At 53.3% G+C, this 22309-nt stretch overlaps 6 protein-coding genes across 6 annotated transcripts; 4 read left to right on the top strand and 2 right to left on the bottom strand.

The window, feature by feature from the left end:
• Positions 1-113: 113 nt before the first annotated feature.
• Positions 114-1470, top strand: W97_01739 (uncharacterized protein; the record flags this gene model as incomplete). Its single annotated transcript, XM_007779643.1, has 3 exons — positions 114-526; positions 584-982; positions 1083-1470. 3 exons carry the CDS (start codon positions 114-116, stop codon positions 1468-1470), a joined length of 1200 nt encoding a protein of 399 aa, XP_007777833.1.
• Positions 1471-1640: 170 nt separating this feature from the next.
• Positions 1641-5591, bottom strand: W97_01738 (uncharacterized protein; the record flags this gene model as incomplete). The annotated part of the gene is made up of 1 exon (XM_007779642.1): positions 1641-5591. The coding sequence occupies one exon, from the start codon at positions 5589-5591 to the stop codon at positions 1641-1643; it is 3951 nt and encodes a 1316-aa protein (XP_007777832.1).
• A 526-nt stretch (positions 5592-6117) lies between these two features.
• On the bottom strand, positions 6118-7576 carry W97_01737 (uncharacterized protein; the record flags this gene model as incomplete). The annotated part of the gene is made up of 2 exons (XM_007779641.1): positions 6118-6542; positions 6598-7576. 2 exons carry the CDS (start codon positions 7574-7576, stop codon positions 6118-6120), a joined length of 1404 nt encoding a protein of 467 aa, XP_007777831.1.
• A 2376-nt stretch (positions 7577-9952) lies between these two features.
• W97_01736 (uncharacterized protein) lies at positions 9953-11787 on the top strand (the record flags this gene model as incomplete). Its single annotated transcript, XM_007779640.1, has 6 exons — positions 9953-10315; positions 10370-10646; positions 10703-10877; positions 10937-11074; positions 11130-11398; positions 11456-11787. 6 exons carry the CDS (start codon positions 9953-9955, stop codon positions 11785-11787), a joined length of 1554 nt encoding a protein of 517 aa, XP_007777830.1.
• Positions 11788-13296: 1509 nt separating this feature from the next.
• On the top strand, positions 13297-15309 carry W97_01735 (uncharacterized protein; the record flags this gene model as incomplete). Its single annotated transcript, XM_007779639.1, has 3 exons — positions 13297-13317; positions 13386-15180; positions 15233-15309. The coding sequence occupies 3 exons, from the start codon at positions 13297-13299 to the stop codon at positions 15307-15309; spliced, it is 1893 nt and encodes a 630-aa protein (XP_007777829.1).
• Positions 15310-17701: 2392 nt separating this feature from the next.
• On the top strand, positions 17702-20982 carry W97_01734 (uncharacterized protein; the record flags this gene model as incomplete). Its single annotated transcript, XM_007779638.1, has 2 exons — positions 17702-17842; positions 18013-20982. The coding sequence occupies 2 exons, from the start codon at positions 17702-17704 to the stop codon at positions 20980-20982; spliced, it is 3111 nt and encodes a 1036-aa protein (XP_007777828.1).
• Positions 20983-22309: the final 1327 nt, after the last annotated feature.

Genomic DNA, 22309 nt, shown 5'->3' with positions numbered 1-22309 from the left:
TCGCTTCCAGTCATCATTCCAAATACTCTCTGTTCCCGCTCATTCTTATACAGCTTTCCCTCAGGGTTTTCCCCGTTGTCCATGCGTCGTAGATATACATCAAGGATGCCACGATGGGTGATACCCGCGACGAAAATCATTTGCGTACTGATAGCACAGGGTGCCTTACGATCGATACCACTTTCTCGCCCAAAGTCGGTAACGACGGTGATGGCGCCCACGGCTCGCTTCCACATCTCCAACAGATCATCGAGAAATTATTGCAAGACGGTGATGCTTTAGCAGGCGTTCTGAAGCTCGCCATCATCGGCCAGTGGACAGCCAGCGCTGACGACACACCCTTTACAGAAGATAAAGAAGACTGGAATCTAGTGACCGTCCGCTCGCGCTCAAGCTCCAACAGCGACGGCTTAGGCATCGAGATCGAACGCAGCATCCGAATGACGAACGAGGAGCTGGAATGGCGAACCGGAGTCCAGTATATCGAAACTCTCATCCAGAAGCTTGCAAACCTGCTACCCTTCACGTAAGATCTCATGCCAACCCCTTTAGCCCTCCTAGACACCACCTTAACACAATACAGCTGGACAACTACCCTCCCCTTCTCCGCATCCCTCTGGCCAGCTCTCCCACAAACCCTTCACCACCTTATCCTCGACATCTCCCTCCCCTTCCGGCCCGACTCCCCCTCCTCACCCGACATCACCCACAACTCCCCGTTCTTCGCGCAAGAGGATCTTCGGCCCCTCTGCACCTTCACCGAACTGCGCTCCTTGAGCATTCACGGCATGATGGAGTCCTTCCAATCAACGATCTGGGAGACCGTATGGCGCAACCGCAATCTGCACACATTGGACCTGCGCATGGCGCTCGAACCCATTGTGCGGGCATCCTATCAGCACGGTGAGTGGTTACGGATTAACGAGGCGTGGAGCGTGGATATGCCTGGAAGACCGCAGTGCAGCGCGCTGCTGAAGTATCTGTAAGACCCTCACGCGAAGCACCATAACTGGTATAGACTCAAGCGACTGTCTTGGCCCTGTTCTACCTATCGTTCAACTACTGACGTGTACGTGAACTAGTGGCAACGAAGGCGCCGGCTCCCTCCACCACCTCCACGGCCACGGCGAATACCTCGACATCCTCGCGATCCGCAAAGCGCGCATTGCCGCAAGCATACACGACCAGATCGAATCTTTACCCCTTGTAAAGCTCCGGCTGGAAGGGTTCGTCGTGGACGGGTGTCCGTTTGAGCGAGGCTTCGAGCGGCTGCGAGAGATTGAGTTTGGGCGCGGTTGCATTGATGCCGGGTTTGAGTTGCCGATGGGGTTGAGTGAGAGGGTTCTGGTGAGGGTGCCGGGGATGGGCGATAAGGATGGGGTTGGAGAAGCGGGAGAAGCGAGGAAGAATAGGGTGGTGGATGGGGTGAGGATGGATGAGCGTGAGGGTTGTAGGGAGAGCATGATGTGAGACCGACAGAGATGAATATGGCACACGGCTGACTTCTCCTCTTGTGCCAATATGGCTTTTGGGATAGCTATCATACGAGGTAGCGATAGCGGAACAGGAAGACTCTTTGGAAGACTGGCAGGCACTGTGTTGATCGATAGACGATGAATATATGATATCCAAATAACGGATCAAGCCGATGCCTTGGTCTTTCCCTTTCTCTTGACAGGAGCGCTTGTGCTTCTGGCTTTCTTGGTCTTCTTCCGCGGCTCAGCGTATGCCTCGTCCTCTTCCGCAGAGGGCTCCTCAGGCGTCGCAGGCTTAGCCCGCTTCCCATTCTTCCCGTTCTTCCCATTCGCTCTTGCAGAAAGACTCTGAGGCCCCGGTACAGACTCACGCCCACCAACAGCCTCAACCTCCCCATCCACCTCCCCATCCACCTCGCCCCTATCGAGACCTTCCCCCGACCGCCGTTTCGCCTTCTCCGCCATCCGCCCCAGCGCACTCTCAAGCCTCTTACTCTTCCCCTCGGCCCTCCTCCGCGGCGCAAACGCCTCACCACTCCCCCTCGCAGCCTCTCCCTCCCCGTTCCCGACCCTCTGCCTCGCGCCCACCCCAACCCCTCCGCTAAAGAACTGCGTGATATTACTCTGCGTACCCTCTGTCTCCCTACGATTCATATCCCTGATAACCGGGACCAACACCTCATCCGTGCGCTCCTGGCTCCACCCAATTGTGGCCATAAGGAAGCGCCGCAGCGCATCCAGGTCCGGCACGCCCCAGACAAACGGGCTCGGATCCGTGTCGACATCCGGCTCTAGATATGCGTTGCGGACCCGAGGGTCAGGAAAGGTGGGCGGCAGGAACAGCTTCGTGGCATAGCTCTTCCTGAACTTCCTGCGGAACGGGCTGTTCTTATCCTCGTCCGCTTTCCTGTGCGCTGACTGCACGGCGGCCCACCACTCCCTGAAGGCCGTCAGGTCGTCGAACTCAGAGAGGATCTCGAGCGCAGTCACCGGGCCGACGCCGGGGAGGCCGTCCGTGTAGTCGCTGCCCAGCAGCTCTGCGACCGCGATGAGTTTCTCGCGGGACAGCCCGAGCTCGCTGCTGATGTCGGACAGCAGGTAGCACTCGACGAACTTGGCCGCATTGAACATGTTCTTGTACACGCGTGTGCCGCCGAAGAGGAAGGTATCGGAGTCATCAGTAACGATTCCGTCGACAAGCCCAAGATCCACGAGCGCGGCGCACTGTGCTTCGGCTTCCATGGGCGCGGTGATGTAGGGCAGCCCGAAGAGCGAGAGCAGCTGCTGGCATTCGATAATCATGGTCTGGGTTACTTCGTCGGCGTCGCGGCGGTCGCGCTTTTGTTGGCTGCGAAGTTGCTTCAGCTCACGCTCGTAGTCGAGGAGATTTTCTTGCTGGGGCTTGTTGTTCAGGGTCGAGGCGAAGCGGGCGTGTTCTTCGCTTTCGGCGGCGAGTTGGAGCATTAGGGCTTCGTCCTCGGGGTCGCTGTATTGCTCGTCGCCAAATGTGATTTCCGGGTTGTCATCTTCTAATGAGCCTTCTTGGTTTACGTGGCCAGACATTGGTATCGGGCCGTCTTCATCCTCAATCTTATCCTGCATTGGGACGACTGCTTCAGCGACCGGGAGCTGAAGGGGAGCTTCCGGTATGGGTACATCCTCAAACTCATCCTCAGATTCCTCGAAAGGTGCATGAGGAGGAGCTGGATGAATGCGGCCACCAGCAGGTTCTATTGAAGGGGTTACCTTTTCAGGTGGTGGAGCCTCATGGTCACTTTCCTCCCACTCTAACACCTCCTCATCAGATTCTTGCGGCGTGTGAGGCTGTAATGATACTGGTTTCTCAATGGCAGCACTCTCTGATTTTTTGGTTTTAGGCGGCGGGTCTGCTCTGACTTTGTCCGCCATGTCGCCCATGCGGATCTTTGGATCCAGGACGACCACATCCTCCATCTCTTGATCATCGTCAGATGACTCAATAGCAATAGGATCCTGTTTCCGCGGGGCCGGCTCATCCACATCAATGACCTCATGTGTCTCATGCCTACGCAGTGTTGGCTGCTCGATGAACTGGAACTCTTCCTCTGCCACCTTTCTGTCTTTTCGCCTGTCTTCAGCTTCGATGATCTTTTGCGCGTTCAGGCCTTGCTGCATGTCCTCGGAGAACCACGGCGGCAGCGGAGTTGCTTCTTTCTTCGATGTCGCAGGCGTGTCTTTCTCGAAACCGCCGGCACTGTCCTCGGTAAGCTTTTGCATCTTCTTATTCCCAAGCAACGAGCTGCCCAGGTTGAGCTTCTCGAATGGCAAAGCGCCACCGAAAGGATCTGCTTTCTGTGCTGGAGGTGCCGGAGGTCTAGACGACGAGGCCGCTGGCGGAGGTTCCTGTATCTTTGGTGCAGGCGGCGATGATGGTCTCCGTGGCTTGCTCGGCTTTGGCTTGTATTTCGATTTCCTAGACTCCACCAGTGCTGCCTGCAGATCCATGTCGTCCTCCTCGCTGTCGCTGGCTACTACCAATTCAGCCGCTACTTTCTTACTGCGCATGTTGGCCATCTTAGCAATAGCCAATCCGCTGCCTTCGAAGAATGGCCGGGAATCTTCGGCCCTTTTCTGCTCGAACACTTCATTATAGTCATCAAGGTCTTCTGCTTCGAGGTTCGGCTCGGCGCTGGGTGTTGGTTGGTCCTGCTCAAGTGACATGGCTATAGCGCGCTGTAGCTCCTCGTCTTCGGGGTCTCCGTCCTGTAGCTGCTCTTCAAACAAATCATCTACTTCTTCGATTGCCACATCTTCCCACTCCTCCTCTTCGGGGTTCTCGTCGGCTACGAACAAAGAGTCGGAAGTTTCGGTTCTGAGCTTGGGAGCCCGGGGTCGCCCTGAAGCGTTCTGCTTGCGTGACTTGTAGAGCGCTCGTCTCTTCGCGGCAACGTCCCGTCCACCCGTACCTTGGCCTGTAGCAACTGTACGTTTTGGTAGCCGGTTGAGTCCCTCGATTGGGATGTCTTCGAATTCATCCTCTTCCTCAGATTCTTCGTTTTCCGCCTCCTGAGCTAGTTTCCGACGCCTTTCGAGCTCCTCGACATCGATCGGCTTACTCCTCTCACCCTCCTCCTTGTTGTTGCTTACAACACCCAGAGCCCATCCGCCTTCGACACCGTCGTTCTTGACTAAGACATACTCCCTGCCCTTCTCGCCCGCGACCCTGCTTGTGCCATTGACTCCAAATGTGCCATCGTCGCCAGTGACACCAACCTGCATCAAGCGCTGCGTGAGCTCGTTCCTCTCCCTGACCCTGTCGATCTGGAACTTCGAGAAGGCCATGCGATCTGGGAACATCGTATCTAGTTGATCCTTCGAATATCCCATCCTGAGCCTACTCCTCAGCCGTGCCGCGTTAAGGATGTTGTACCTATCGCTAGCAGGCAAGCTCACAAAGAACGGGCTATCGAAGTCAATCTTGCTAAAATCATAAACATCGACATCCTCCCCCGTATCAAACTGTCTCGCATACTGCTCCAGCTCCTCCAAGCTCATGACCCTCAGATCATCCGGCCTGCCCATCTCCGCTAAACTGACATCCAGCTCCGGCAAATGATACTGGTCCTTCTTCTTGAACTTCCGGCTCTGCTGCCTCTCCTGGGCGCTCATCTGTAGCTCCTCCACATAAACCAAATTCTCCGGCAGGACCTCCTCTTCATCCTGATCCTTCGCCGTGCCCCTCCTCCGTCCCGCCTCTTCCTTCCTCTTCCTTTCCTCCTCCTCCGCAACCCTCTGCATCTGCAGCGCCAATAGCTTCCCCGCCGTCCTCACCGCATCCTCCCTCCTGCCCTCTCTTCTCCGTTTCCTCCCGGCGATCGTCGCCCGCTTCAGCGCCGGCGCCCCGCCATCGAACACGAAGACGGGCTTGATGCCGAAGAAGAGCAGCTTGGTGATGCGCCGGAAGAAGCCAACAATGTGCGAGTTGCGCAGGGCGTTGCCTTCTTTGTCGCGTACGGCTTTCAGAAACTGGTAGATCCAGATCGAGGCGTCGACGGCGAGCCGCTTGTGGGCGAGCGTATCGATCTTTATGGGACGAGCGGTTGGGTGGAGGATTGTCCAGAGGGATGTTACGCCCATGGTGGGCACTTAGTAGGAGTGTGGTGGTTGATTGAGTATAGGTTCGTCGGCCATGGGGTGGCGGAAGGAGAGGTTGGAGTCGGAGACGAAAAAGAGTGTGGGTCCCCTAATAAGGATTCAGAGGAATGGAACACTGGGTATCTTACAGTGGCGGCGAGGTTTGCATGCTGTTGCCTTCGGAGCTCTCACTTTCTTCGCGCGACGCACACAGCCAATGACGACATGGGCCGAGGCGAGGCCGACTATTCGAGCCTGAGGTTTGATGCTGGAACTGCGTACCACGACTTCATGGATGTATCATACTAAGGAAGTATTCCGGTCGTAGTAACAGCTAACGTGTTAAACCTCCCATTGATATGCCGAACAACGAGTTGTAGTCGAACATGGCTCGCATTAATAATCAGACCAAATCACAGCAACGCGTTCTGATGCTGGACATGTCTCATTAAGCTGTAACATTCAAACCTCAGGTGAAGCCTTGCAATACAAACACAGCTACTATCTCTCTAACCATCTCCCGCTCCACTCACGCCTTCGCCCACCTCGCCTCTTTGACTGGGTTAGGAGAACGATCGTAGATCTTCCGCTTCCTTTTATCCCTCACCGTCTGGTCCAGGATAGCAGCGTCATTGAGTTCCTTGATCTTGGGTCCGTAAACTGCATCAAACTTCGAGTACTTCTCAGACGTCGTGGCCGGCCATTCCTTCTCAAGTGCCTCCAAGTGCTTGTCATCAAACACACCTTCCTTCTCCATCTTCCTGTGCTGAGCCTCGGCATCCTTAGGCAGGTCGGGCAGCCGGTAGCGCGGCTGGTTGAGGATGTCGTACAGAGCAAGATCAGAGTCTTCCTGTTCTTTGGTCTTTGCTTTAAGGTCTTCGCCTGAGATGTCCTCAGCAGGGGGTGCTGCACTGACGTTGAACCTCTCGCCGGTTTCCTTCTCACGAGCCTCGGCTATAGATAGATTAGCGACTTCTCTGCCTGAGAACGGGAACGAATTCTGACTCACCTGCCGCCAGGTCCCGGCTGAACGTATATCCAATGTAGTTCTCCATGAACCTTGTCTCGCCGAAGGGGAAGTTATCCGGGCAGTCCGCATGCCAGACCTCACCAGTGACCTTATCAATACGTTCATCACGCGGAATGTAGCGAGGACGATGAATCGGCGCTTCCGCTGGCCGTGCTCTCCCTCGCGTACTGGGCCCTCCCTTACGAAGAATGTCGTCTGTGTTCATGTCCTCGTAGAACCGTGAATCGGAATTGTCCTCCTCTGATGGTGTCTCCAAGTCGTCCCCGTCGAACGCCGGCTCTGAATCGTCCTCACCAGATCTTGGCTCTGAATAACCCTCGCCGAAGTTTGTATATGAGTCGTCCTCGGCAGAGAGTCCCTCCAAGTCGTCCTCTGCCCAGTAATGGCTGCTGGAGATCGGCGCCTTTGCAAGTCGTGCGTTTCTCCGATGCGTGCCGCGCTCCTCGTCGACCAAGGATCCGCTCTCGTCCTCCTGAAACACTCCGTCCAAGGGGTGCTTGTCACGCAGTAGTACCTCCACATCGTCCTCTTCCTCAACACCTTCAATGGAGCCTAGCTCTCTCGCAAATCGTAGATTGACATCGTCCTCGTCAGAGGATAGCTCGAATCCCCCCTCGTCCTCGTCGTCTTCGATATAGACCGGCTTGGCAGCGGACATCCCATGAGCATGTCTGCCTATTCTGCCTCGCCCAGTTCCGTGTCCATTCAGACCGGCATGAATACCCCTGCTGCGCCGCATCTCAGCTAGCTGCTCCCTATGCGCTTTGGACATAACTTCCAGCGTCTCGTAGAGACCGCGGTTGCACTCTCGTTCGGGATAACGGCAGCCAAGTAACTCGGTCCCGTGGAAGAGCGCGAGATCGGCCTCTTCCCTTGTCGGGTGCCGTGATGGAGGCGGCTGAGCTGCTTGAGTGTGCCCTCTGAGGCTCTTTGCGGTTACGGATCGTTTTGGCAGCATCGTGCTTGGTGGATCCGCTGCGTCAAGAGGATGCTTTGCTTTAACATGCAGTATTGCGCGTCAGAGCGGCTCAAATGAAGTGGGTTTGTCGGGTCGGCAACCTGCAGAACACCTTCTGGCCGAAAAACATCGGGTGCCGAAGGTGCTATCGCTTCTCGTAGACAAAGGAATGCTGCAAGCGAACATTCCGCACGCTTCGTGGCTAGGACGATGCAAGCGGCAAGGTAATGTAGACAAAGACCTTGTACACGGGATGCCGCATTTTTCTCTTTGAGAGGTACATTCGTAGTTAGCATATACCGGGTTTCGTTTGAGGTTTGAAGACGGAAGCATGCAAGTGGATGTAACTGCATGCACTCAAGGGTGTCTAAGGAAATAGCAACCCCAACTGCCACTGTTATTGCAACAGAACTGTGTCGGACAGCAGCTTGAGCGGCGCTTCAACAAGGCTGCAGAGAACTTAACTGAGGCGGAGAGGATCCCGGCATTCAATGAGATGATTATGTGACCAGTAACCTGGAGCGGGACTCCGGGAAGTTCTCCAAGGCTTGGGCTTGAGGTGGCTCTGCGCGGACTACGAAGCCGGGGACATCGATTTGCATAACCCTTTCATGATTCACTCGAGCGCTATCAACGAGGGTGAGAGAGGTACGGTCCGGCTTGCCACTGACTTGAGGTATGTCGAGGCGGGCAAGCAATTCGACATACGCTGGATGAAGACTTGAGTGCCCGGCGATAGGTTGTGAGCTAAAATAGGTCGATGCAACCTTTTCGTCTTCTGTCTTAGTCCTTTGTTGGCTTCTAGAAGCTCATGCGATGCCTTTTGTAAATACTGCTGCATCCAATGGTTGCTTTTCAGAGATAAAGTGATCATTAACCTGCTTCTTGCTTTCTTCGGTCATGTCTGAGAAGCACGCACCGCGATCCACTGGCCTTCCGTATTCCTAGAGCATATGGAACGTAATGAGGAATCTTTGGCGTTCTCATCGTCCGCTTGTGGATTCAGAGAAGGCAACCGGGATTGACTCGATACGGCCACATGTCTATGCCACGGCAGTCCCGCGGCTTGATGCAATGTACTCGTAGGAGCTTCTTCAGTTGATTCCAGCATTGCACTGGGCTTGTGAGACTTGAAACAATTCTTGTCCTGTCATAAGAAATGCAGACAACAGACAAACAAATTGTGCGAGCTTCGTGCAATAAACAAGTCGAACTCATATTCTGCGACCTGCTCGTCGCGAATGAGTCGTAGTCCAAGGGCCCTTAGAAAAGACCGTTGCCGCATCTTTGTTCCAGCTTGCTTGGTACCAAATTCATGATCAAACTGGACTCATAACCCTGTCGATTCGTAGAGCAGCTAGACCATTCCACGTGATGGAAAGCAGGAGGTGTTCAGCAGTTCAGCTCGTTGGTGCACCGATCACCTAAGGCGGCTTTCATCTAGGAATTATGCGCTTAGACTGTCCACCTCCAGGGCCGTGAGTAGCTTTCCATGCCGTGATTGATCTTTCGGATGTCACCCGCGTGCCGGACAAGTTGCAAATGAGTCATGTACCAAGGAATTTGCTGGCCCACCTCAGTCAGGCACCACAATCACTCATGGATCTCTTTCCGTTCCCCAACATTCCCCATTCCAATTGGGAACAGTCGGATCGTCGCCGCAAGCTGTCGACAGCGCCGGAGAGCAGCTGGAAAACCTCAGTGCTCTACGATGCCGCTCCCCGCTCGATCACGGTGGGACAAGCAGCCACGGTCCGCTTTGAATAAGTTACTCGCTCCAGGCAGACGATGCGCTGTTCGCTAGTCGGATAAGGCGAGTCAAACTGGACCGTACGAGTACTCCAATTGTCCTTTTCCCCCATCATCGTTCTGTCTGAAATTCTCTCGCTATGAAAAGCACCGAACCGGGCTGCCGCGATGGAGTGCGGATCGGTGGCAAGTCTTGCCTTCCTGTCGGCACCCCAGATCTGCCCAGCTTTCTACCCCGCATGATCCAGGCAGTTTGTCCGACAGTGCGGGTCGGAAATCATGTCGCTCTGGTGTTGAAGGCGGATACGGAATCCAGTCTTGCATAGCCACTCATTCAATCGGACGCAACCGTAGTTGATGCCGTTCCGCAAGATATCCGCCAGGCCATGGCCTCGTACAAGCGTTCTCTAGTTTCCGCGTCAACCTGACCTCTACAAATATATCAGAGAAACTTCATCTTTGCATCCAGGTCGACATAAGACATCCGAGCATCTCTTGCTTTCCCTCAACACATCATCACTAGTCTCTCTCGTGATAATCGAGTTACTTCTCTGAGTCTAGTCCTCAATCTTCGTCCACTGCACTCATCGCTCACACGGGAAAGAGCTTTACAGCCAAATGGGCAACATGACTAAAGACATTAGTGACCAGTACGTCGAAGAGGTCTCCAATGCCTCGAAGGAGTCAATCGTATCCGCGGACGAATTAGCAAAGTTGACAGATGGACGGGGTGCTGATTACATTACGGGCTTGCCTGCGTGCTTGCGCCACTACTCCGTGGACCAACTGAATGCGCTCGAAACCGGCTTCCGGAGGAAGGTGGACAGACGCCTGCTGCCTACCTTGATAGGAATGTTCCTTCTGAACATCCTCGACCGAAACAACATCGCGGCTGCGCGTCTGCAAGGCCTCGAAGAAGATCTGGACCTCCACGGCAACCAGTACTACACCGCCCTGATGATTCTATATGTCGGGTACATCCTCATGCAGGTAAGTCAATCTGTTTCCCCATCAATGAAGCATAATCCATGCTGACACGCTCAGGTGCCCTCGAACATGCTCCTGCCTCACGTCAAGCCATCCTTGATGATCCCTGGCTGCATGATTGCCTGGGGACTGGTCAGCACTTTGACCGCTGCTACTCAAAATTTCGCCGGGTTACTCGTCTGCCGCTTCTTTGTTGGATTCACCGAAGCCCCGTTTTTCTGCGGCGCTGTTTTTCTACTTTCAGGGTGGTATAAGAAGAGCGAGCTTGCCACACGTATTACTACTCTGTACTGCGGTAATACCTTGGCGAACTGCTTCGGCGGCCTCATTGCCGGTGAGCAATATCGACGACCCACTGACTTCGGTCATGTCATGCTAATGAGGCCACAGCTGGTGTCCTCCATGGACTAGACGGAGTGAAGGGCATGCTCGCATGGCGGTGGCTGTTCATCGTCGAGGGTACTGCGACCATCCTGATGGCAATTGCCGCCATGTTCATCCTCCCTAACTGGCCGCACAACACGTCCTGGCTCTCCGCTGAGGAGAAAGAAATGGCCAGATATAGGTCAGTGAAATCCCAATCTCAGTCCACGTTTCGTGGACCCGTTCTAACATGGCGCTTAGGCTTGCGTACGAGACTGCCGGAAGAGCCGATGACGAGGATGATTCACCGCTTGAGGGCCTTAAGCAGGCCGTGTCCGACCCCAAAGTCTGGCTCCTAGTCCTCATGCAGCACGCTCTCCTGGTTGGCATGAGCTACGTGTAAGTTCTCGCTTGGAATGAGTCTCCAATACGACCACAGGCTAACGATACACAGCTACTTCTTCCCCTCGATTGTGAAAACTTTAGGCTACGGCAACATCCACACCCTCCTTCTCACCGCACCTCCCTACGTCTTCGCCTTCATCACGGCTATCATTGTCTCATGGCATTCGGGAAAGACGAATGAGCGCTGCTACCACATTGTCGTTCCCATCCTCATATCCGGACTTGGCCAGGTCATCTTTGTCTCCACCCTCCAGACTGGCGCTCGATATTTCGCCATGTTCCTCATGACCGGCGGCGCATATTGTGCATTCAACGTCGGTTAGTGCCTATACTAATGGCATATATGCTTTGATGGTCATGCTTACGTTTTACTAGTTATGAGCTGGGTCTCGTCCGCCATCCCGCGGCCAAGAACCAAGAGAGCTGTTGCTCTGGCTATGGTTGCTGCCCTCAGCAATGCTAGCCACACGTATACAAGTTACATCTTCCCGAAGGAGGACGCGCCTCGCTACATGAACTCTGCTATCATCTTGGCCGTCTTCTGTGTCGTCTGCGCTTGCTGCGCCTTGGGCTTGAGGTTCTGGCTTGCGAGCTTGAATAAGAAAGCGGCAATCGAAGAAGCGGGCGATGCTGAGTCAGGAGTCATCTATGACGGACACGTCTCGAAGGCTACGGGCATGAGGCGCGGTTTCAGGTACCAGCTATAAGGCTTTGACTAGCAGTGCGTGGCAGGCGGCTGGATGATCGACAGATACATTCAAGGATGAATGGAAGGCTTTAGATACATAGTTTGAATGTTCTCTTGATAGATATGGGATGGTGCGGGCTCGGATTCATATTCTATAGCAGAGGAGTACGATTACCTTCCCGAGAATATGTTTTGTTGTGTCCAACAATTGTGAATTATTGCCAAATCAAACCATCCGCAAGGATCATTTCTTTAGCGCCTGGCTAGCGCCGCTGTCAACCCCTCACGCAAGTGATAGAAACTGCCGGACTCGTAAACTACCGGACTTACAACTCACTCCCAATCGTCGAGATCCGTTAGATTCACCATGTCTCTAAAGATCTTTACCTAGCTAATCTACCTCTAGATATAGCTTGCATATGTTTATATGGCAGCATACCGTGAAGGATTATGCCTGTTATGACCTCCTTAAGCTGACTGAAGACCTATCTGTTTTTCGGAGTCCGGCAATTTCCGTCACCCAGGTGCCCCTCTCCGAGGACCACCAATCCCATAAAGCTTGCATCCGCGTCCGCCGACATGAACTTCCTCCGGAGAATCCGTCCCTTTTCCGAACTGTACGATGTCTTTGCCGTCGCCATCGCCGGCCTTTCTGCCGCAGGACTCCCAGTCTGACGAGAGGCCCGAAAAGCGGCGTAAAACCACGCGTGCATGTGACATTTGCAAAGCGTACCCGAGTCCCATTGGGAGCTTAGATGCAGTCTTGAAAGCTAATACATTGGCAGGCGGAAGAAGCGATGCACCGGTACGCGGCCATGTCCATCATGCGTCAAATCAGGAAAAGAGTGTAGTTATAACGCCACCTACACACGGGGAAGATGCTCTCCTCCACCTCCGGTAAGACATCTCCTTGCTCAGTTGTTGTCAGTTTTCGTCTTAGTGCTGTGTATCCAACCAGAACGCTCTTGCTACAAGTATTACATGTTTCCAGCAGCGGTAACACACTTGCAAACCAGAGTGTGTATCCCACTCGGACCAGGAACGCGTCAGAGTATCACTGTTATGTAGACTTCGACTACTGAAAGCGCCTTCATATGCATGCGAGAGACACATAAAACTATCACACTCAAGTCTTGCATCGTTTCATTACTTGAGATCGGGCAGGTTTTGCCCAATGCAGTCCAAATTAGCCTCGAAACTGCGATGTTTTCAATATCTACGCCAATAGCGCTTCTGCTATCTTCGTGCTCTGGTACAGCCCCAGTGTGCAGTATCGCTGAGTAGTCTTTTTAGGACCACTACACGGGACAGTCCCCTCAGTACGGGACAAGGGTAGGAGCGGACAGTCCGTACCGTTCGCATTCATCCGCTGCCTTTACCAGCGTCAATGAAGTTGATCAAAGCGCTTTGCCGGATTTCAATCACCGGCCAGCTGTGGATCTTGTACACGGACAGCAGCTTTCCCGGCCTTCTGTTCACACCAACCGCGTATCATCAACTTCCTTGTCGACGCATTCACGGCCGCAACATGCGGCAGGGGACGCCTCCGGTAGGCTATTGACGGACGCGACCTCTCCTACACATTCCACCAATGCCCCTGTCCCTCCGCCGCATCAGGACTCACTGCCGCATGATGCCCGTAGCCTCGATCCATCACGGAGGCAGACACCTGACTTGGGCGGCACGGAGTTTGCGGGCTCTTATCTTGGTCCGACGTCGGCGATATCTTGGCTGCAACGGGCATGGAGGCGGCTAGGCCAAGCCCACGAAGAGTTCCCAACCCATCTCAATGGAGAGGTATCGAACAATGCCTCAGTTTTCACACATGGAGACAAACTTGCGCCGACAGTTTCACCCAACGATGATGCTTTCGAGCTGCCTCCTCGGGCTGAAGCCCTCCTTACGCGCTACTTCGAATTTGCATCCCCTACGTACCGATTCTTGCACCGCCAGACTGTCACAGGGTGGCTTGAGCAAGTGCTGGACGCCGCGCCTCGTGTAGAGAAGAAGGTATCGGCTGCTCGGCAAGCCGTCGTCTACATGGTGTTGGCAAACGGTTCGCTATACCATGTTATCTCTGGAGACGCGCCCACTCCAGCAGCCACTGATGATCGATTGAAGAGCGAACGCCTTTTTGTTGCTGCCCAAAAGAAGCTGAGCGCAGAGGTTGGACCACCGACTCTTGAATCGGTTCAAGCTCGATTTGCGCAATGCTTGTATCTTTTGAGCACTTCAAGACCGAACCAGGCCTGGTTCACTTGCGGCACGGCTGTGCAACTCAGCATGGCCCTTGGGCTCCATCGTAAACGCGCAATGGTGGAGCTTTCGTCCCTAGTTGTGAGGGAGTGTCAAAGAAGGACATTTTGGTGCCTGTACACTCTGGACAAGTACTTAAGCGTCATGTTCGGCCGGCCAAGATTACTACAGGACGAAGACATCGACCAGGACTTCCCTCAGCCGGTTAACGATGAAGACCTTACGCCTTCGGCTATACGGATACCCGGCCGAGATGACTGTCTCATGGATGCGCCAATCTTTCACGCAGAACTTGCACTGATCGTGAGCAAAGCATCTCGCGAACAGTATTCGCCTGGATCCAAGACCCCTGATCAACGCTTTGCGCTTGTTTCAACCCATAACCTATCCTTGGAACAATGGAAGACTAGGTTGCCGCCTTTTCTCTCTGGAGCTATTAGGCCATCGAGTTTGATACCCATCCTGCGTCGGCAGTCTACTGTCCTAACTCTAGCGTATGCTCACGCGGTCATGCTGGTCAACAGGCCTCTGCTCCTCAGTAACTTTTCCAAACCCCGAAGAGGCGGAGTCACTCAGTCACCACTGTTTCAACATGGTATCGAGCTGTGCGTTGAAGCAGCACAGGACGTTGCACATATGGTGTTGCAGTTTGTCGAAGAGCAGCAGATGTTCGAAGCTTTCTGGTACACGCAATACATTGCTTTTAATGCGCTGTCGATCATCTATTTGTACATCATCCAGTGCCACCGACATCGCACTTTGTCTGATTCGCAGACCAAAATCCTCAATCTTGCCGAGACATGCCAGCAGCATTTGGCTGAAGCGACACGCACCAATGCACCTAGTCTGCGCTATGCCATCATCCTCGAGGAGCTGCGTCTGGAGGTTCACCGGCAGTTGGATCATGTATCACCGCCACAGCAGGCTCTCGGCACCAATAAAGACACCACAGTCGCTGCTGCTCAAGAGTTCAATGTGCCTATGGGAGGTTCTACTTTTCAGCCGAACTTAGCTGGCAGCGTCATCATCCAGCATGGTGGCCAGACACCTGGTAGTGGGCTCGCCCACGATGCATTTGAGGACACTATGTCGGCAGATACAGACGGCATTGACTGGAACCTGGATTTCTGGCCGCAGTTGGATTCTTTGCCGCTCTGTAAGTTTACCGTAGTTACAACTTAGCTTGGGAGCTGATTGTATGTATACAGCTTACAACAATTGGTTCGATGAAGTAAGCGGTGATTTGGGAGACGCGTATCCGATGTCGGTCACTGGAACAGGATGAAGGTACTGTACGTCTGTTCGTATTGTAATCTCGGGAAAACGCAATCTGATCACAGAAGAAGGCATACCCCGCTCTTGCATGCTACGTTTATGCGCGAATCACGCTTGCTGGGGCAATTTGGTCCATCTGTTAGCGCACCGCACGACGGTCGAGCCAGCAAAGCACCCGATGTTACGTCACAGTTCCGAATCACTTGCGAAGTGTACATGTGCTCTGTACGTGTACCAGGATCACAAGATTTTCCACCGGATGATCCTTCAGGTCAGTGTTCGGATTGCAAGGATGGCTGGATTGTTTTCCGTCTTGTGCGCTCCATGAGGATAACGAACTGAGTCTTCGAGGTAGAGCAGACTGCCTTCGTTCATTGCGCAGTCGCCAATTAGCACCCAGCCAGTAATCGAAGTTGAAATCCGGCATATAGAAAGATCTGATCATAATGCACTTACGTAGTCTCTGCTCCAGGCACGTTGGGCCGTAGGATCTATCGCTCGAGTAATGTGATGTCCTCCCACCCGGTCGGGTGCTTGATGAAAGCTTGATGAAAGCTTGGAAATCTGGGTGTGCGCAGGAGTCTCGGTACCACTTCCCGCTATGCACTGCTACCATGCGTCGGATGTATTCCGTATTCTGGTTCTCGAAACCGAACATGTGGCGGAGCTTTCCAGGCTGCGTCCACTGACATCGAATGTCATGGACACGCCGGAACCTTTCTCGGAACGGGTACTTACCAAGCGCCAATCGTTACCGCAGAATACATTCTCCCGTGCTGGAGTGTTTTCTTTCGTAAGATAGGGGAGGTATTCAAAACGGGTCTCACACGTCTTCCAAACATCCTCCTTAGGAATTACTTCCTTAACCCGAAGGTAGCTGTCTCTGTTGTACTGCTCCCGCATCTGCTCTACTGGCGTGTATTTGCTCGTAGGCTAGAGCCATCCGAGCAAGTCTTTTGTCGATGACCCCTCCTGAAGAGTGCAGTTCAAGCGTTTCCCTATCACGGAACATCGCCCGCAAGTCAGGCTTAGAGGCCTCACCTTGCCCAAGGTTAGCAAGAGAGAGAATTTCATTTATAAGAATGCCTGTGACCATAATCATAGATCATGGAATGTTTATAGATGAGCTAGTGGTCGTAGGGCAGTTTTGATAAGTTTGATCTATCTGGAGAGCTCATCAAACCACACCATCACCAGTCCTTTTATAAACTGTCTTTTCTCTATCCCAGGATGACAACACTCCTAAAACAACGCTGCAGTCATAGCAAACCAACCTCAAACTTGGTGATTGCCGGGTGAATCTCTACATTCAGACTTTTGGTAAGCACTTCTTGAAATGTGGTAGACGCCCTCGAATCTATGATTGGCGAAAAGCAGCATTACTGGCAGCTGTGAGCGGACGAATCTACGAGGTCGGATAGCTTAATAAGTAAACGGGCAGTAACCGGCCACTCAATTAGCTATAACAATCCAACAACAAGACTCTATAGTTTCATATTTGGATCATAAGTCCGGTATGCTATAATGATAATACTATCAAGATTTTAGGCTACTCAGTTCTACTAAACTTTATAAATCGTGCCCGATCTATATGCATACTTATTAGCAGATTCGCCGGTTGTTCATGTTTTTGAAGATCTATGCACGAAAGGTTTCTTATTAGCTATATACTACAGTGTTTGTAGAAGAGTATAGATAGCTTATTTAGCCCTCAATAAGAGCGTGAGGGTGTGGAATGGGATAAGAAGGTGTAAAATAGTGCTGTTGTTCGCGTGTTTTTGTGTGCCAAGGAGCCGCTTGCCCGTTTACTCATTAAGCTATCCGACCTCGTATCAGGTAAACGTTTGATCGCAAGCGGATACTAATCCGCGATGGAAAAAGTGCGGGGGGCGGCGGAGCATCGCTCAACCCCAGTTCCGCCCAGCATCCGCTCGAATCCGATCACCTGGGCACCTCACTACACGTCAGCCTTGTTCTCTCCACGATGAACCCTCCCTTTGCATATCCGCACCGCAGGGGCTGATCTACTTGCCGCCAGAATTGGGATTTTCTCATTCGCAGTGCCCTCCGACAGCTGTGCCGCATGGACAAACACGTCCGCGCCGCCAGCTGCGCAAGCTGGCTGGAACGTTGCCGGTTGCTGCCCCGACTCTAATCCTTTACGATCTGGCCGTGGGATCAACAGTTTTCCGAAGGTTTTATACAGTGGCCTGTCGGGCGTCGATTGTTCACGAGCTCTTGATAAGGCTTCATCCACCGGCAGCGCAACAGCACACTACCCTGCCATTCTTTTGACAGCTTTCTTCTATCTTCAATTTCGATACCCAAGCAGTTTATGAGCTGGTCAGAAGTTCTCGAACTCTCCTACACACTCTGACTCGTCCACTATTCTGTACCTCGAAATGTTGTCCGTTATACCAAGCAGTGTGCCCCTTCCCCAGGCGCCAGCGGGACTTTTCACCAAGACTTCTGCGGCTGTACACATAGAGGAGATCGACACAGAGCCGCAGACAGTTGATGAGTTGATGAGAAGTCGTGTAGAGGTACGTACAAAAGCCGCGTGTTAAGATCGGAAACTACAATAACCGCCAGGGTTTACGATCAGCGCCTGAGGTGGTTGGTTTCGGGCGCTCATCATAACCTCAAGCGCTGTCCGCATTCCTTCTTCCGGTTGGCCTATCGGTCGAATTCTGTAAACTAACATTTATAACAGTCGGATCCTGATCTGCCTATTTTTTCCTATCCGTCGTCAGGCCTCAATTATGTGGACTATACGCCGAGACAGCTTGACCGCTTTGCCTTCCGAGTGGCCAAGAAGTATGCATCTCGCATCCCATCCAGAAGGGACTCAGCAGAAAAGCCGACAGTTGTGGGCCTACTGGGGCACTCCGATCTCAACTATCTTGTGACGCTTCTAGCATTAACCAAATTGGGGCACACTGTCCTCTTTCTCTCTACGAGGATATCCAAAGAAGCATACGCGTCGCTCCTACAGGCTACCCGGTCACGTCATCTGGTTGTCGGAGATGCCTTTGTCGATGTAGGCGCCGCTCTTCAGCAGGATATGTCTCTCTACGTCTCTAAAATTGCTACACAAGCGAAGTACGAGTATCCCATTCTAGACGAGGTCGATACGAGGATGACCACGCAGCTTGACCCTTCCCGGGAATCAACCTACATCGCCTGGATCATCCACTCGAGCGGGTCCACGGGATTGCCGAAACCGATATACCAGACCCAAAAAGCGGCGTTGAACAACTATGCCAGTAACATGAACATGTGTGGGTTCCTCACACTGCCACTTTTCCACGCACATGGCGTTAGCAGCCTGTTCCGCGCTATACACTCGAAAAAGCAGATCCACCTATACAATGCAACCCTCCCGATGACCAAGCAGTATCTGATGGATATCATCCAGTCACATTCGTTCGAGATATTCTACGGCGTACCATACGCACTCAAGCTATTGGCTGAGTCCGAGGACGGCATCCGCCTTCTGTCGCAATTCCGCGTGGTAATGTTTGGTGGCTCCGCTTGCCCAGATTCCCTGGGAGATAAGTTGGTCGAGGGGGGTGTCAACCTGGTCAGCCACTACGGTACAACCGAGACAGGCCAACTCATGACCTCTTTCAGACCGGCGGGCGACAAAGCATGGGATTACGTCCGTCCCTCCGCAGCAGTCAAGCCTTACCTTCGCTTTGAGGAGAGAGGACCTGGCATGTACGAGCTTGTTTGCCTCGACGGCTGGCCGTCCAAGGTTGCCTCAAACAGACCCGATGGATCATACGCCACCAAGGATCTGTTTACGAAGCACCCGACGCTAGAAGCTTACAAGTACTTTGCACGCCTCGACGACACGCTTGTGCTGAACAATGGAGAGAAGGCGAACCCGCTTCCGCTTGAGGGCGCTGTGCGACAGAACCCGCTTGTCGCTGAAGCTGTAGTCTTCGGCGCTGGCAAATCGAACCTTGGACTCGCGTTGATCAAATCGCAAGAGTGCACGGGCATGAGCGACAACGATATCCTTGATGAGGTCTTCGAATCTGTAGAGCGTGTGCAGTCCGCAATGCCGGCATACGCCAGGGTATCGAAAGACATGGTTTTCATGCTGGACGTAGACACGGCCTTCCCACGCACTGACAAGGGCACCGTTATACGCCAAGCCTTCTACAAGAAGTTCAAAGATGAGATCGAGGCACTCTACGAAGAGAAGATGGAGGGGTCGCTGGAACTGTCCGAGCAAGAGCTTCGCATCTTCCTAGGACAGGCTCTTCAGGATATCATGGTGGACATACCCGCATTGACTGACGAGCAAGACTTTTTCGCCTTTGGCATGGACTCTTTGCAAGCAACCAGACTACGGTCAATCATCGTCAAGAACATCAATACCAACGGTGTAAAACTCCCTGTCAACGTAGCGTTTGATTACCCATGCATTGGGGCCTTAGCTCACTACCTTTATGCCCTCCGATGTGGAGGACCAGAGTCTCGCACTGTATCTAAGGAAGAGGAGATGCAAAGTCTGATCGAGGAGTATGGCCAGTTCCAACAGCATGTTCCACAACCGCGAAGCGCCGAAGGCCAGTGCATCGTGTTGACGGGCGTGACCGGTTCCCTTGGGGCGCACATCGCCGCTCAACTAGCCTCGAGGGCCGACGTCAGCAAGCTCTACTGCCTCGTTCGCGCATCATCTTTCCAGAATGCGCATGATAGAGTCATCCAGTCAATGCAGCAGCGCCAGGTGTACGAAACCCTTCCGGTTCCACACCGAGAAAAGATCCTAGCATTACCAGCCGATCTCTCCAATCCGGACCTAGGACTCGACGCCGAAGTCCTCCATCAAGTTCAGAGCGAAGTCACGAGCGTAATTCATAGCGCCTGGTCCGTGAACTTCAACCTTCAGCTAAGCAGCTTCGTAAAAGACTGCATAGCCGGCGCCAAGAACCTGCTGAACCTCTGCCTCCAAGCACGCGGCCCTACCCCAGCATCCTTCAACTTCTGCTCGTCCGTCTCCACGGTCGCGAACACCGCCGGCTCCCAGGTCGCCGAATCGCTAGCTGAGCTATCCGCCGCGCAGAAGATGGGCTATGCCCAGTCCAAGATGGTCACCGAGCACCTATGCGACCTCGCTGCTAAGCAAACGGGCATGGCATCCCGCGTGCTGCGTATTGGCCAAATCATAGGCGATACCCAACACGGGATCTGGAACGCGAAGGAGGCTATACCGATGATGCTGCAGACGGCCATTACGACCCGCGCGCTCCCCGCCCTGGACGAGAATCTTCGCTGGCTGCCTGTGGATGTGGTAGCAGGCACGGTTGTGGATATAGCGACAAGCGAGGCGCCTGCGCGCGTCTTTAATGTTGTCAACCCGCATACGCTTCATTGGACGAGGGAGCTCTTGCCTGCTATCCGGGACTTTGGAATCGAGTTCAGCGAGGTCGGTCAGAGGGAATGGGTGCAGAGGCTTCGTAGTTCGAATCCAAATCCGGTTGTCAATCCACCAATCCGGCTTGTGGAGTTCTTTGCGAGCAAGTACGATAATGACAATAAGAGGAGGGCTATGGACTGGCAGACGGAGGCGGCGGTGCACTGGTCGGAGACGTTAAGGGGCACTGGAGCGCCGGATCAAGAGCTGTTGAAGAGGGTTTTGCAGTACTTTAGTGAGCAATGCTGGCGCTGAGTATGTGGTATGGCATCGTGAGTGGCGTTGCGGCGGCTTGGAGTTGATGGCACTTAGAGTTTAAGTCATCTTTCGTCTTTTTTGACTGGGTCTTCAGCTCTTGAGCCGAGTAATCGATTTGATCTCTATTGTGCCCATCGACTGTACTGCAACGTGAGAATATGGTCGTCAAACTTAAGAAAGTTGCTGCGGAACAGTTATCGAACCAATGTCCTTCAGCCGATAATCTTTCAGGATGGCCTAAGGAGATTGTTAGGGGTAAGTCTCGGATTTGTCAAAGCTAGTGCGAAATTTACAACTGCAAGGGGAGCGCTCGGTGTGCAACCTTGAGCGCCCTCGGCGCATCAAAAAATCGATGGCTATATATATTGACAAAACACTACTTTCTTTCATATACAGCCATGGATCAAAGAATACTGGGCATCCCGCCCGCTCTGCCACTTCATAAGCTTTGACAGCACTGAACGCTTTTCCCCTCGACGCTGTGGTTGCTGCTGAGAGGGGAGGAGGAGGAGGGAAACTCGCACGAAGAGTGGGATGGAGGGCACGGGCTGCAGGCGAGCTTTTCGTTACGACTAGTTCCGTTTTGACTTTGGCTCAGCCCCTCTTCCGGAAGTTTCTTTACAGAGCTTAACATTTGCGGTGAAAGGAATTATTAAATTACCAGTTCTGTAGAGTATGCAGGTTGGGGGCTAGGCCGATCGGTCCCGCAGCCATAAGCGGGGCGATTGCGGCAGCCGTCGCAATGGCGCAACCTTCGCCAAAGTCAACTCGGACTCGAGGAGATGGAAGGCAGACTTGAGCATTGTATATTGGGAACTGTCTGCGCCTATCCTGCAAATGAGGGATGTAATGCTTCCCAGGATTTTTGTGGACACGACGCTCTTTCTCGACAACAGGGAATACGGCTGCTCGCCGCTGAAGTGGTAGGTAGGAGATTGCCCGAGGCGGTTCGCGTACGCACCCGTCGCGCAAGCCGAAAAGTCTTCAGGATACGCTGCTAACGCGAAGACGACGTTTCGCAAATTAAAACGTCACACCGGGCGGTTGTTGATTGGCTTCGTGCAGGGAAAGGGTCGCCAGCGAGATCAACTTGCAGGGACTTGCTTTACAGGTACAATATAGGTACGAATTCCGGCTTTGGCAAGGGTCTGAGGTCTGATTGTTCTTGAATCTGCCGGAGGTGCAGGGTTGTTGGCCCGCCGGGACTGAAGGTCAATACAACGCAAAGGACGCGAAGATGATTTGCGAAGCCACACGGCTCAACCACTGCCCAATGTTTCCTGCGTGAGAGTCGAACAGGAGGTGACTGTGAAGATCGGTCCAT

The sequence above is a fragment of the Coniosporium apollinis genome (genome assembly GCF_000281105.1).
Source record: "Coniosporium apollinis CBS 100218 chromosome Unknown supercont1.6, whole genome shotgun sequence".
NCBI classification, from domain to species: domain Eukaryota; kingdom Fungi; phylum Ascomycota; class Dothideomycetes; genus Coniosporium; species Coniosporium apollinis.
The sequence above is the reverse complement of the archived record's forward strand: the minus strand, read 5'-3'. Positions and strand labels throughout refer to the sequence as shown.